This window comes from Dendrobium catenatum, unplaced genomic scaffold (genome assembly GCF_001605985.2).
Source record: "Dendrobium catenatum unplaced genomic scaffold, ASM160598v2 original_scaffold_247325, whole genome shotgun sequence".
Taxonomy (NCBI): Eukaryota; Viridiplantae; Streptophyta; class Magnoliopsida; order Asparagales; family Orchidaceae; genus Dendrobium; species Dendrobium catenatum.
Window position 1 is genome coordinate 20,166 of NW_021565731.1, and position 13,583 is coordinate 33,748.

A 13,583-nucleotide genomic window follows, 5' to 3' on the forward strand; every position below is an offset into this window, starting at 1 on the left:
TATAGAGTCTATTACATATTTCTTTTCGAGTAATACAAGTTGATACCAACATATAATCCTCATATTTTAATGCTGAAATAAATCGTTCAAACATTTTGCATTTAATTGTGCGTATTCTTTATTTTGTTAGTTTTAATCAATGAATGATATTTCAACTTTGATGTCATTTATTATCCTATGTGACAGTGAATATCCAACTAGATACGAATTTTCTAAAAATCAAATAAAATATTGTCGAAAAAAGGTAGACGGGTAATAGAATACCATTTTGACGTGTTCTGATTTCCAACACAACAACAAGAACAATATCAAGCCTTTGTCCCACTACGTGGGGTTGACTGCATGAATTCTTTTTCTCTATTGTTTCCTTTTAAAAGTCAAATTCTCGTTTAAATCTAATAAAGAAATAATCTACTTAAAGTGTTGAAAGCAAACAAATAAGAACCCCTTTGTGATACCAAATAAAAGTGATTTGGCATAACTAAGAGAGGTGAAGATGAATTGGTTATTTTAAAACTTTTAAGTTAGATAACTACAATTATAGTAGAAGTCATAAAAAATTTTTGACAATAAACAAACATAGAGTTTATTATTTGATAACTACAATTACCTAATGCTCTCTTGAATTCTTTAGAGGTTATTTGAAAAATCTTTATAAAAGTCTAAAATTACACAAAACAAAGGGGAGCAAGATAGGATAATTTAAGTTGAATTTGGTTCAACTTGAGCCAAGATGACCCTAAAGTTTGTCTAAGGATGTCTAGCTCCCAAGGGATACTGAGGTCATGCAATAAGGTACTTAAGCTTTAGAGAGCTTCAAAGTACCATACATGAGAAAAGAGGACTCCTAAAGATGATTCCTAGTTTTTAGAAAATTTTGAATTCATTAAATCGGAATGGTCAATCCTATGGCTTTAGGAGAGGGTTTTAAATTTATTTTGTCATAATCAAGACTCGGGAAGCACATGAAAAGGTAGATACAGATTTTTAAGAAGTTTTTATAGGTATAGGATATTTATTATCTCACTTAAATAGTTCTATAACATGATGGAATTTGATTTATGGGCCTTTAAGGACCCATAAAATACCTCAAATTGGTTTCATAATTGTTCAAGATGACTTCCGAAATTTCAAAAATGTAAGAGAACTAAAAGATGAGGCCTTGCACATTTTTTTTTAGATTAATTTTGCTATAAAATAAGTCCAAAACATCATGAAAATTGATTTGGTCAAGTGCGTAGTCATTGGACTTGGATCGAATGGCTACAAAAAGCATAGGGCTCATCAAAGGTAGAGAATTGAAATGCAATATGAATGCAGTTCAATGATCCACGCTCTTTGTCATCCTCCTTGAATTCTCACATGAGAACCCATTGGAAATCACTTGATTTCCGCGAATTGGTGAAGAGGGCGAAGGTTTTTCAAGTTGGAGAGTGCGAAAGATTAATACATGGACATAACGTTTAGAACATCATACTTACAGAACTAGTGGCCCATAAACTTAGATTTTGCTAAGCTCAAGAAGGTACCTCACTAGGACTAGTCCGGTGATTTTTCCACGGTCTAGTACAAACAAAGGAAAGTGAAACAAAGATGGGAGTATTTCATTGTTCTGGATGCTCTTGAATGTTGCCTTCACCAACATCTCGTCAAAGTTGGTATTCTAGATTTGACAGCTCGATTCTCTTTTCTGATTATTTCAGCTAAGACAGGGGGACATCATGCCAAGTGTTCTTGAAGATCGAAGGTTACTGTAGCAATCCAAGCCTTAGCCCTGTCCAACATTGAAAGGGAATCTAGAATACCAACTTTGACTTGATTTTGGGTCGATTTGACTTGATTTGAGTTGATACAACTTAATTTAACTCTATCGACTCAGCTCGATTAAATCCGATTTAGTTTAATTTAATGATATTTGACTCAATTTGATTTTATTTGGTTTAATTTGGCCGGAATCGTGTCAATTTGTGCCGAATTGACCTAATTGAGTTAGTTTGATGCAATCCAACTCAATTTGATTCAAATAAATGAAAGAAAGTGAATCGAATGGAATATATTCATTAAATTGAATCGACTGATTCAATTTAATCAATTTGAACTAGACGAGCCAATCAATTTGAACTAGACGAGCCAATGATTGAGTTGTATTGAAATTAATTGAATAAACTTAATTAAATCAAATTATATCGGATCAAAATTGAGTTAAAATAGCCGTCTCGATATATTGAATTAACAGAAGCACATACTGAGGTCAGCCTGATCTACAAGCTTCATGTTAAATTCGCACACCCACTCATACTAGTAATGGCCTATTAATGGGCTACAAATAATGATCATTTAATATCTCATATAAAACCCTTTTTTCATTTATTCAACAAATAAAGACAGAGGGTCCCATTATTAGGGCCAGTAAAAGTGATAATCATTGCTTGGATGGCCGCCAGAGGTGAACCATTGAATGTTACCCAATTGGTGGAGTTTGTCAACAAATGATCAAAGATAATCTATGAATGACTTAAGTTTGTTAAGTCTATTTTAAATTCCCAAATGAACTATCCAAGGCTACTGACAGCTATCAGAGCTAGAGATAATCATCTAGAGACCTACAAGAGTTCACTAATTACTGACTAATTAACAATAAATCCTACCTTTTATTGTTGAGAATAAATGTCAACATTACATGAACATAGAATTAGTAGCAATGGTTTTGTGTTTTGTTTACCATACTTTATCTGATTAAGCAAGCAAAATGGACAGAGTTCTAAAGCAATGAGATGTGGTTCAATGACAAACAAATATAAAATAAAAGCCAAATAGGGTTTGACATAAACAAAATTAAATTTGCCAAACACTAGTTGAAACATCGGCAACTCATGCTAATCAGTCACTAATAACTAGATGGTTACCACTGGATATTACCCAAACAAGGCTAGCGATTGCTAATGCCCCATTTAATCCCTCATCGGTGGCTGCTTAATAGTTGACCAAGGATGTAAATAAATAATGCACTCGACAAACTACTTGTAGCTTGTCTCAATTAGAGCTCCTTCATAATCGTTAATTATAATCGAACAAAATTTAACATTTTTATAAATACTTAATTGACAAATGAATAAGCATGAACAGCTTGCTGCTCGATTCATTTATCGTCACGAATAATTTAATTTAAAGCATGCAAGCAATCTTGTTAAGAAGATTGATTAAAACTTAATAATACACTCGTGTAAAAAGTGATAATATGGGTGTTTAAGACTAGATTATAAGTTTATTAATATGTGATTATGGACAAGTCTTATTTTTTCTTCTATTAGATTGTTTTTGTTCATGAATAGAAATATCTTTTTATGCTCATTAAAATGTTTGTTTATTTAGAAGCTCATTCAACAAAATTCTCATTTTAAGCTTGATAACATGTACATTAATAGGCTTGATAAAGCTTGTTCGGTTAGCTATCAAGCTACCCAAAACATTGCTTATTAATAGGCTCTATTGTTTGGTTAGCTAACAAATAGCTCCACAGCATGTCTCATTAATTAGACCATAAAAGTTATTCAATAATGAAACTTTGATCCCATGTCAATTTATGCTCAAACAACCATAAGTTTAAATGAATCGAACTTCAATACTATCATAAATACTCAAATCAAGCTTGAACAATATTTTGGAAAATGAGCTTGAGCTCAGTTCATTTTCAGCCCTGATAGTTGCTAATGATTGGTTAGGAGATGCTTGTGATAAAAGGCAGAAATGCATGGCCACGAGGTGGCAAGATGGACCTTTGGATGGTATTTGCCATTTTAAATAGACTATGCCAGCACTTAAGCAATCTTGAACAACTCTTTCCGGCCCGCCATTTATGTGGGCCCATCAAAACATTGAAAGAGCCAAGCTGATAGGCTCATGGGCCAGCTAACTCTTTTGATACAGTGGTAATTTTTAAGCAATTTGTGAAATAATTCTATCCTTACCAAACCCCACTAGATCTACTTCTAACCAAGGAAGCTTGGGCTATTTGAAAGACAAAGCAATTTAAATCCCAGCTTTTCTACCGAGTAGCTCCTGAAAAAAAGTCATCAATAATCTTAACACAATTTAATAAGGACAGATGCAAGAACAGACACACATGGTCAGCTAAAACATCTGCTAGATGATTATTAACAGCTTCCTCAATTGATTGGTATAAATATTGAGCTGAGTGTACGGAAAGTATACGCAAAAAAAGGGAACAGCTTTGTATGTTGTAGAATAATATAAAATTCTTAAAGGAAACTGATAAATTAGACTAGCGATAAGAAAATTAATAAAAATGGAACACCTGGATTATACCCAAGAGGCCCTCCATAAGCTCAATTGCCAAATCCACCTAAATAAAATTTTCAACAATTATTGAAGACAAAAGACTTTTATGACTGATTGAAGAAGGTTGAGGCAAGAGGGGAATGATAATAGAGTACCTTTGCTGTAATTGTTGATATCCATGGTGAGAACAACCCAGCACAGAGATCAATAAGCACACAAGCTGTCTTTGCCTGATAACAATCGAAAATTTATAAATCATAACATTAGAATGCATGTTTAAACCTATTTAAATAGTTCCTAGCAGCTCATAAATAGAACCTGACAAAATTTATGCATGTTTAAACAATAAACAAGAGAAGAAAAAAAGAGGCAGGAAAGTAACGAACATGTGATGAACAATAGGAGGACAAATATCCCGCACAAACATGAAGGAGAGGAAGGTATGTTGATGACGACATTAGCACAATCTGCAGTAACAGTTAGACCATAAATATGTTGCATACATACGGACAATATGAGCTAAATAATAAATAAATAGTAAAACCTGTGAAAGAGCTTGCTCAACAGAAGCATGCTTCCACTGCCCAAAGGACTCATCCATTCGTTCTAGACTACTTGCAGGAGGGCGCAGGGCTACCAATTAAAATGAAGAGTTAAATCTATGTTGCTTTAAGAAAAAGCTCTTGTTTATGCATAACGTATGTGATGTGAAACCTGGGAGCAAAGCTTGTATAAGTGGCAAAATCGACCAAAACTCAATGTTACTCTCAGCCAACTTGCAGCAGAGCGGAGGCTGTACTATTTTCAGAGCACCACGATAAATAAGGGAATTAGAAGAGTGGAAAAATAAAATTAAAATAAACGGTGCAAAAATATATACATCATAGAACTTATCACATAGCAAGAGTGCTACATTCGGATCCTTTTCCTTTTGGCAACAACAAACGCAACAACAGGTCAGCACTTACATGTGATGCACAAGCATAGAGAACATGGAGAATGCCTTCTTCAACTAAAGCAATATCCAGCACATTCACAAGATCAACATTCCAACTCTCATTAGGTACTTTAAATTCTTCTCCAAACAAGTTCGAATAATCAGCAGTATGTGCAGGATTTAGCATTAAAGCGGTTTCATCAGAAATGGAAGAGTCACTGATCGGTGTAGGTTGCCCTAGGGGTATAATCAGACCAACAATCTTTTGCAGAGCTCTTGCAGCCTACACAGAAAGTCAAAAATAATAATAATAGAAAAAATAACTAATCATGAATTAATAAAAACAACACAACACAATCGTTAAAGAACAGAAAAACATACTGTTCGGCAAACAATTCCAAGATCTGTATCCTTGAATGCTCTTCTTAACAGTAAGATAGCAGCATCAGGGCGAAATGCTATGGAACATGAACCAGCCTGAATAAAAATTGATTGATTGCGTGATCTTCTTGGCTGAACCTGAGAAAGAAGAAATTCATATTCCAGGGATTTACAGTGAATTAGTCCGGGCAGATGCACATTCACAAATAAACAATGCTAGTGGTTGGACAGGTGCTAAAGTAGTCAGTTGCTTATATATTGTTTTGCGGAAATGACGAAAAGAGAAGATGCCAACTCAAGTCTTCATTAAACCAGAATACACAACTAGAAGAAGAAGAAAATTTTGTCACTGGCATGCCAAGAAGAAAATTGAACTCCATGCTTTAACCATAAAACAAGTTTTTTTACATGCAGTACACAGACAGAGAAAAAGAGAAGGCAGAAATATTTTGCTAATAAAATAATTATAAATCAGAATTACTATCTAAACCTTCTAAATCTTAGAAGTATAAAGGAGGAAGAAAAAGAGAAAATATACATATTGCTGGAATAAAGAAGTTCCAGCTTAAAGGCATGAAGGAGGGCAAGGAAGAACTTAACAAGCATTAAATATGTCAGCCTTCTCCAGCTTAAAAGTACAACGAAGAGGTAGTAAACGGAAAGATAGTGTGGGCTCCGAAAATTCAGCCCCGGCCTCCCTGCCGCATTGATGTTTTGCTTTTGCTTTTGGCGAGGGAGTTTTAACGGAATAAGTTCCGGGATAAATTTTGGAAGGCAGATGGGTTTGTAGATAAGACACTACCCAGAGATTTCGCCCTCATTTTGCGAGGACTTTATGATCTGAGTTCTGGTTTCCTATAGGCGCAAGCCCCTAAAGTTAATTACCCCTCTCAATCACGAGAGAGAACTTTCGATTAAGGCTAGTCGTCATTCAGATTCGTATAGAGATACGTGCATCTGGCATATAGTAGCAGCATTGATTTGGGATATTGAAAAATTTGGATTTGAATTTGGGTATTTGGAAAGGTTTGATATTTAAAATGGGAAATTTCACCACCTTTCACTTAAAGCGGATGGTGGGGGAATGGATGATGGACCTGATCAAGATCCCATGGTTCCGTCGTCCCGGGCCATCGTGGTCCCTGGTCTACTTAGTCAGAGGAGGTAGTCGACCCAACCTGACAGAAGGATCCTTGTCGACAGCCATGGGTTGCTTCGTCCAAGGGTACCATGTAGATCTCGGTTGGATATTTACCTAAGGGGACAAATTTGAATCCACCTTAGCTAACAGAGAGCTTTGTGCCCTATCGATCATATCCTATTGATTCATATCTCAAGGATTTGATGCCAAAAAGGAACGTATTGGCGCTGGCCATAACCGGTATTTTGTGGTGCCATTTGGCGGCAAAACCACTCGGTTCAGAGGGCCTCGGATCATAACTGTTTATCCTGCGGTGCCATTTGGCGGCAAAATCGCCGGTTAGAAGACACGTACCACGTCCTTACTGGTAGGAGATTATTTGAGAATAAACCCTAGTAATATTTTCGACTAGGCATTTAGCTCTTTGTGAGATGGAGTTATATTTTAATTTGTCGACCTCAGCAAACTATTGCGGAGGGTGGATGGATTTTGTTTTAAGCATTTAATGATTGGATTTCAATTTTAAATATCTTTGGGATTTTGAGGTTTTGGATTTTTGGAGTATTTGGGTGGAGCTTTGGATTAAGTGGACTTTTGGGAGACATTTGAAAGTATTTGTAAACCCCCCCGGTTGAGATAAACATTCAACATGGCCATCATCGGGGTGTTCAGAGTCATTTCTCTTTTATTAATTGAATCTTGTCAACTCTGTCGAATTATTGGCAGAGGATCGGAATTTGTAGGCTTTATGCCTTTATTTGTGAATTTTTTTTATTATAAGCCTTGAAGGCTTAATATGAATATATAAAAAAAATATAGTGGTCATCACAACAGTATATTTATTTGATAGTTCGAACCCTGTCAACTCCTATTGCTCCGTATAGAAGGATCAGGTTCGATCCTAAATTCACTTGTTGACCCGCGCAGCATCCCTAGAAGTCACATGTGTTCCCACGACATGCTCACCGGGGCCCATGCGGGTGTTTGGGGGCATTTTTGTAATTATTTGTTGAACCTTGACGACTCCTATTTATCTGCCTAGGAGGATCGGGTACAGATTTATTGACCCGCGCAGCATCCCTAGGCCTCACGTGTGTACCAATAACACGCTCGTCGGGGCCCATGCGGGTGTTTTAGAATTTCATTGATTTGACATACCCCTTTGTGTACCTATGTGTATACAAGCTACGGTGCACATGCGAGGGTACTTTAAAAGTATTTAAAAATGTCTTATGTCCACTTGTATGAATGTTGCGGATCCGACAAAGTGGCGTAACAGCTTCTGAATTAACTTGTTTGTTGCTTTATACAGGTAGACTGTCATGCACTATTTGCATGATTCACGTAGGTAGATTGTAGTGCACTAACGAATCTCCTGCCTTGTACTTGTAGATGCTCGTGGATAGCTTGTTGTATGCACGATGAATTTCTCACTGTAACTCATAAGCACTTGCACTTGATATAGTTACTTTGTATCTTGCTCGTGGATAATAGATTGGGTGTACTACGAGTCTTCTACAGTGGCCCATAGATACTTGGAATTGTTGTAGTCATCTTGCATATTGTTCGTAGATGATATGTGATATTTATAGCGGGCTCCAACAGAAGCTCGTGATAGCTTGTATCTGTCGAGGCGTTAGTGGACGACAGATAAATCTGAACGATAGTCTGAATTAACTTGTTTGTTGCTTTATACAGGTAGACTATCGTGCATTATTTGCATGATTTACGCAGGTAGTTTAGATTTAAAATGAAATAATAGTAACATACAAAATAATTCATTATAATTAAAAATACCTTTAAATTTTTTTAAGCTCCAATCTCACTTTGTTTCTTTCTTTTATATATTTGAGTAGTTGCTTCATTATCTTCTTCATTGTCATGGCTTTTTCCTTCTGCTTCAACTTCAGATATATCAGCATTCTTAGGAATAAACCATCAACAAGCAAATGGTCAATTTCATTCTCAATATTTCCTTAATTTTGCAATTTGAGATATCTATCTTTCAGTTTTTTGTTAAACGTAACATAAACTAGTTTGTTCATTCGATCTGTCACCAATCGATTTCTTCTCTTTGTATGAATTTGATTGAAGATACTCCAATTACGCTCACATGCAGAAGTCGAACATGTTAGGCTAAGAACTTTAACTGCAAAAGCTTTCAATTCATGAACATCATCTCCAAACTGAGCCCACCAACATTCAACATGAAGTCAAACATAGTTTTTTATGTATATTGGTTGAAGTTGAAGACTTGAACATAAATATTAACATTAAAATTATAAATACACAAACTACAAACATACCAGGAGATCATGTTTTGTAGCATGCTTGTGCTGCTCTAAATCCAAACATTCTCTTCTTCAAATGAAAATCCTCAAGTTGATCATTCACTTTGAGGTAGTCTTCTTCAGAAATGAGTTTGTCCATACATGCATACAAATCAATTTTCACCTCTTTGTCAACATGAAAATCCTTATCATAACGAAATTGGGGATTTAAATAGTACGCAGCAGGGTGTAATTGTCGATCCCACTTTTCATCTATAATATCCCATATTTCTTTGTAAACACTTTCTTGACCTCTCAATTTTTTTGCAAAGTCTTCTTTAGCCCTATTCATTGCTTCATAAATAAATCTCATAGCTGGGGCCCTCTCACCATCAACCATTCTAAGCACCTTTACTAATGGTCATGTTGTCTTCAAAGCATAATTTGTACTGCGCCAAAACGAATCATCTTTCATAACAATCTTTTTAACTTGCTTTCCTTCTTGTTTTTTGGCCCATGAACTTTTATCCCACTCTTCAGAAGCAAACATTGCTTCCAAAGATTGTCTTAACTCCTTGAATCTCTGCAATGTTAAATATGCAGTAGCAAATCTTGTAATAGCAGGTCTAATAATTTCCTTGTCAGTGAATTTTCTCATCAAGCTGAGTACCCAAGAATGATTGTATATAAACTTACTAACGAATTTGGCTTTTAATATGGTTGATTTATGTTGAGGCAACTGTCCCAACCTCTCAAGCATCAAGTCAATACAATGTACAGCACAAGAAGTCCAGTAAAGGTGAGGCCTCTTCTCCATTAACATTCTTCCTGCAGCTTTGTATGCACTTGCATTATCAGTAACAACTTGTACTACTAAGGCATCTCCCACTTCCTCCACAACTTTATCCAACATTTCAAACAATAATTGTGCATCCTTTACAAAGCTTGAAGCATCTACTGATTTGAGAAAAACTGTTCCATATAGATTATTGACAAAGAAATTAATAATACTTCTATGTCGAATATCTGACCAACCATTTGACATTATTGTCACTCCTGTCTCAATCCAAGTCTTCTTAACATCATCCACCATTTTTGAAGTTGTCTTAATCTCCTCATTCAGCATCCAAGTCCTCAGCTCATACATGCTTGGAAGTTGTAATCCTCTTCCATAGCTTCCAACAGATCGTAACATATTGATCCACGACGGACTCCTAACAACATTAAATGGAATCCCTAGTCATGCTAACAATAGGATATATTTTAACAATTATTTGTACTACCAAATGCCAATAATAAAACAACATGAATACAAAAATATACCAGTCTGCCGGGGGTCCAAGGGGGCGCTGCCCCCTGATGGGATTCGACCTGATCAGTCAGGTCGTGTACCGCTAAGTACCGAGCATATACTGAGCAGTACCGAGCATGTACTGAGCTATGCCGAGCATGTTCTGAGCGGTGCCGAGCATATACAATTTGATGAAGCGAGACATGAAGCAAATAACGGGAAGAAAGATCGTTACCTAGCCGTGAAAAAAGAACCTTCGATTACAAGAAGCTGGAGAAGAAGAAGCAAGACATGAAGCAAATGACGGGAAGATTACGGGAAGCAAGAGAAGAAGAAGAAATAAATCGTTACCTTCGATCGCCTCCATCTATGTTCGAACTCGACCGAACTATGGTCGTCCAAGTTGGCGGAGTTCGCCTTTCAGTTCTCACCCGAAGCAGAAGTAGGTATCTTACCCTAATACTCGACTCTTATACGACTCTCACCGCTCGGTCTATATACTTACAAATCGAAGCGGTGCCTCGTTTCGCTTCGAGGCATTACGAACCGAAGCGTACACCTCGTACGAAATAAGCGCACGCTCTGCCGAATCCAAAGAGGCGTAAGCCTCAACGCGCAAATGCTTCGCCTCGCCTTAAGTCGCGCCTTAGTGCGTACGCCTCTTCCGCCTTTTTAATCGTTGATATTATTTATGTAATTTGTTGTGATATTTGGCTCATGTAGTACATCCGTCATTGTTACAAGTGGGCAAGTAGATGTATTCCTTCATAGACTGAAATTGACTTAAGGATACTACATTTACTGAAGTCTTTCTGCATCTACCCATAACTGGCATGTGGCACATACATCTGTCTTTGTAGAAAACTTGTGTATTGCAGATCTTTTATCATCCTCAGAAATAAATTGTAGCTTGCAGGATGAAGCTTATTCTCCACTTTTACTTGTAGGAGATTGATGTATCTAATTGGTGGACCTTCACATTTTGCTCGCCCGTCTTTCGGCATTCATAAGGACCAATGTGTATGCTTGCAAGATAATTGTCCTCAGTCATAGGGAACTTGTAAATGCACTCAATACGTGTTGTTGGCGGTGATCATAAAGCCCGTCAGGGTCTTCTTATCAATATTTGCAAGATATCCATCACACTAATTGAATGTCACTTTATTTGTGAATGAAGTTGTGTGCACGTTATGAATCTTCTTGCATCACTTTGCTTGTGTTCATTTACAATTCTTCCATCATCACTTGCAAGTATATTGCATTTCTTGTACATGGTAACTGGTAAATTAGCATGTTCATTGAGAGCTTTTATTCCACTTGCTTGCTTGCATAAGATTTGAATGACCCAAATTTCTTAATTAGCAATTACATTCAAATTGAAATGATAATTCTTTAACATTCCATTAGAATCTTAATGTCATTTTTCAAATCAAATTTTTTACTGGTTACTTTATTTATGTTCAAACTCAAGTAATACTCCATGTCATAACATGATATCTTGTAGTTCTCATATTGATGGCTTTGTAACCAAGCCACATCTTCTTACAATTATCTTTTTATGTGCTCATTGATATCTCCATTTCAATTGAGATGACAATTGTAAAATTTTTTATTGTCCAAAAAAAATCTCATATTGGAGCATATGATCAATTCATGCATGAATCTTTGATTTTATCATTCATATAATTCATGATTTTTACTTTAAACATTGAGCTTTAATCCAAATTGGATTTAAAATCATTTATTCAATGCTCATTTGAATTCAAGTTTTGAGTTCAATGTTCTCATTTAGCTCATTTAATGTCAATATCAAACTCAAGTCCAAGTTCAAAACTTTGGAGCCTTGCTTCAATATTCAAGTTTGATTCAAATCGTTACAAATTCAATTAGGCTCAAGTTTATGTTATGCTCCAATCGAGTTCAAGTCCAAAGAAAGTCTCCATGTGTTCAAATAGAGTTCATGCCCAATATAAGCCTCTTCTGTTCGTCGAGTCTCCTGTTGTCCTTGCAAGTGCAACTTTATGTCCAAATTGTTCAAGTCATGATTCACTTCAATTTCATTTGATTAAACTTGATTTAAATTTGATTTTATGCTCAAGTTATGTCCAGATTAAGCTCCAAATTTTTATGTCCAAGTCCTTGAATTTTCAGTTTAAAATTCGGCAACCTCCCGACATCAAACCCGTTTAGGGGAAAAACTACAGGAAACTGGGTCTTTCCCACCACGCTAAGAAAAGTGTGTATGGCAGATGTCCTCGGACGAGGACACCGCGGCTGGATTTATTTTCGTCCCCCCCTCCCCACCACGCTAAGAAAAGCGTGTATGGGTCCTCGGTACCTGTTGCAAAAGAAAAGCAGTCGTTTCCCCTCAAGCGGGTACTTATGGGTATCCCTACTTCGTCGTACGCGTCGCACCGGGTTCCCATCCCACCACGCTAAGAAAAGCGTGTATAGGCAATTTTCCGGTGCGCCACGAACTCCGAATAAGAGATTTTGGGTGATTGCTCGCTTCGTCGCAAGCGTCGCGACGCACTTCCTCCCACCTCGCTAAGAAAAGCGTGTATATGTGGTCGTTTTGTCACGCCGCATGCATCGAAACGAGTTCTCTAAAATTTGCAAAATTCTTTTTTTTTTTTTTTTTCAAGCTTTCTTCTCTTTTTCTCTCTTTTTTTCTCTTCTTTTCTTTTTTTTTTTTTTACATACTTCATACATACATTAGCAACAATGACAACGAAAGCAATTAGCAAACCAACAGTGAAGGTTGTAATGCTCTAAAAAAAATCAATGTAAGCGTATCACCAATAAGATTAGTAATTACGGCTGCATCTGTTAATGGCGAGGAACCAACTTCTTCATTGGAGTTCACAGGATTGTCAAATCATGCTATCTTCATGTTCACAATCTTCATAAATATCATCAATGCAACTCTTCTTATCAACTTGGATCCAACAACAATATAAGCATCAAAGTCTGGTTTCGGTGCTTCAATGCTTGCTTTAATGGTTTCAAGGCAATGTCCACTGTCTATCATGCCTTTGAATATTTCATACAGATTTACCCTTATTGCTTATGTCACGTTAATACTGAAATCCAGCAAATCTCTCACATGAGCATCATACATTGGATGCAAACCCTCAATAACAAAAATCTTTGGTGGGTTAATAAGCACGAGAGGATCAAGCAGCTGACTAATATGTATATATATATATATATATATATATATATATATTTCTCCACATCTTTTCCTTCTTTCAAAGCCTTAAC

The 13,583-nt window shown here is 36.3% G+C and overlaps 1 protein-coding gene across 4 annotated transcripts in view; it reads right to left on the reverse strand.

Moving 5' to 3' along the window:
• Window positions 1–4,282: 4,282 nt before the first annotated feature.
• The window catches only part of LOC110111868, a 47,518-nt gene continuing 38,217 nt past the window's right edge, over window positions 4,283–13,583 (reverse strand). For 3 of the 4 annotated variants that reach the window (XM_028692644.1, XM_028692645.1, XM_028692643.1), the window contains 7 exons: window positions 5,618–5,755; window positions 5,268–5,519; window positions 5,014–5,092; window positions 4,844–4,932; window positions 4,686–4,766; window positions 4,455–4,529; window positions 4,283–4,363 (listed from right to left, as the gene is read on the reverse strand). In XM_028692644.1, coding sequence (XP_028548477.1) covers window positions 4,298–4,363; window positions 4,455–4,529; window positions 4,686–4,766; window positions 4,844–4,932; window positions 5,014–5,092; window positions 5,268–5,519; window positions 5,618–5,755 — 780 coding nt within the window. In that variant the 3' untranslated portion in view covers window positions 4,283–4,297. Of the gene's footprint in view, window positions 4,364–4,454; window positions 4,530–4,685; window positions 4,767–4,843; window positions 4,933–5,013; window positions 5,098–5,267; window positions 5,520–5,617; window positions 5,756–13,583 lie in introns of those variants that run through there. The other variant, XR_003699886.1, reaches the window with a different exon arrangement.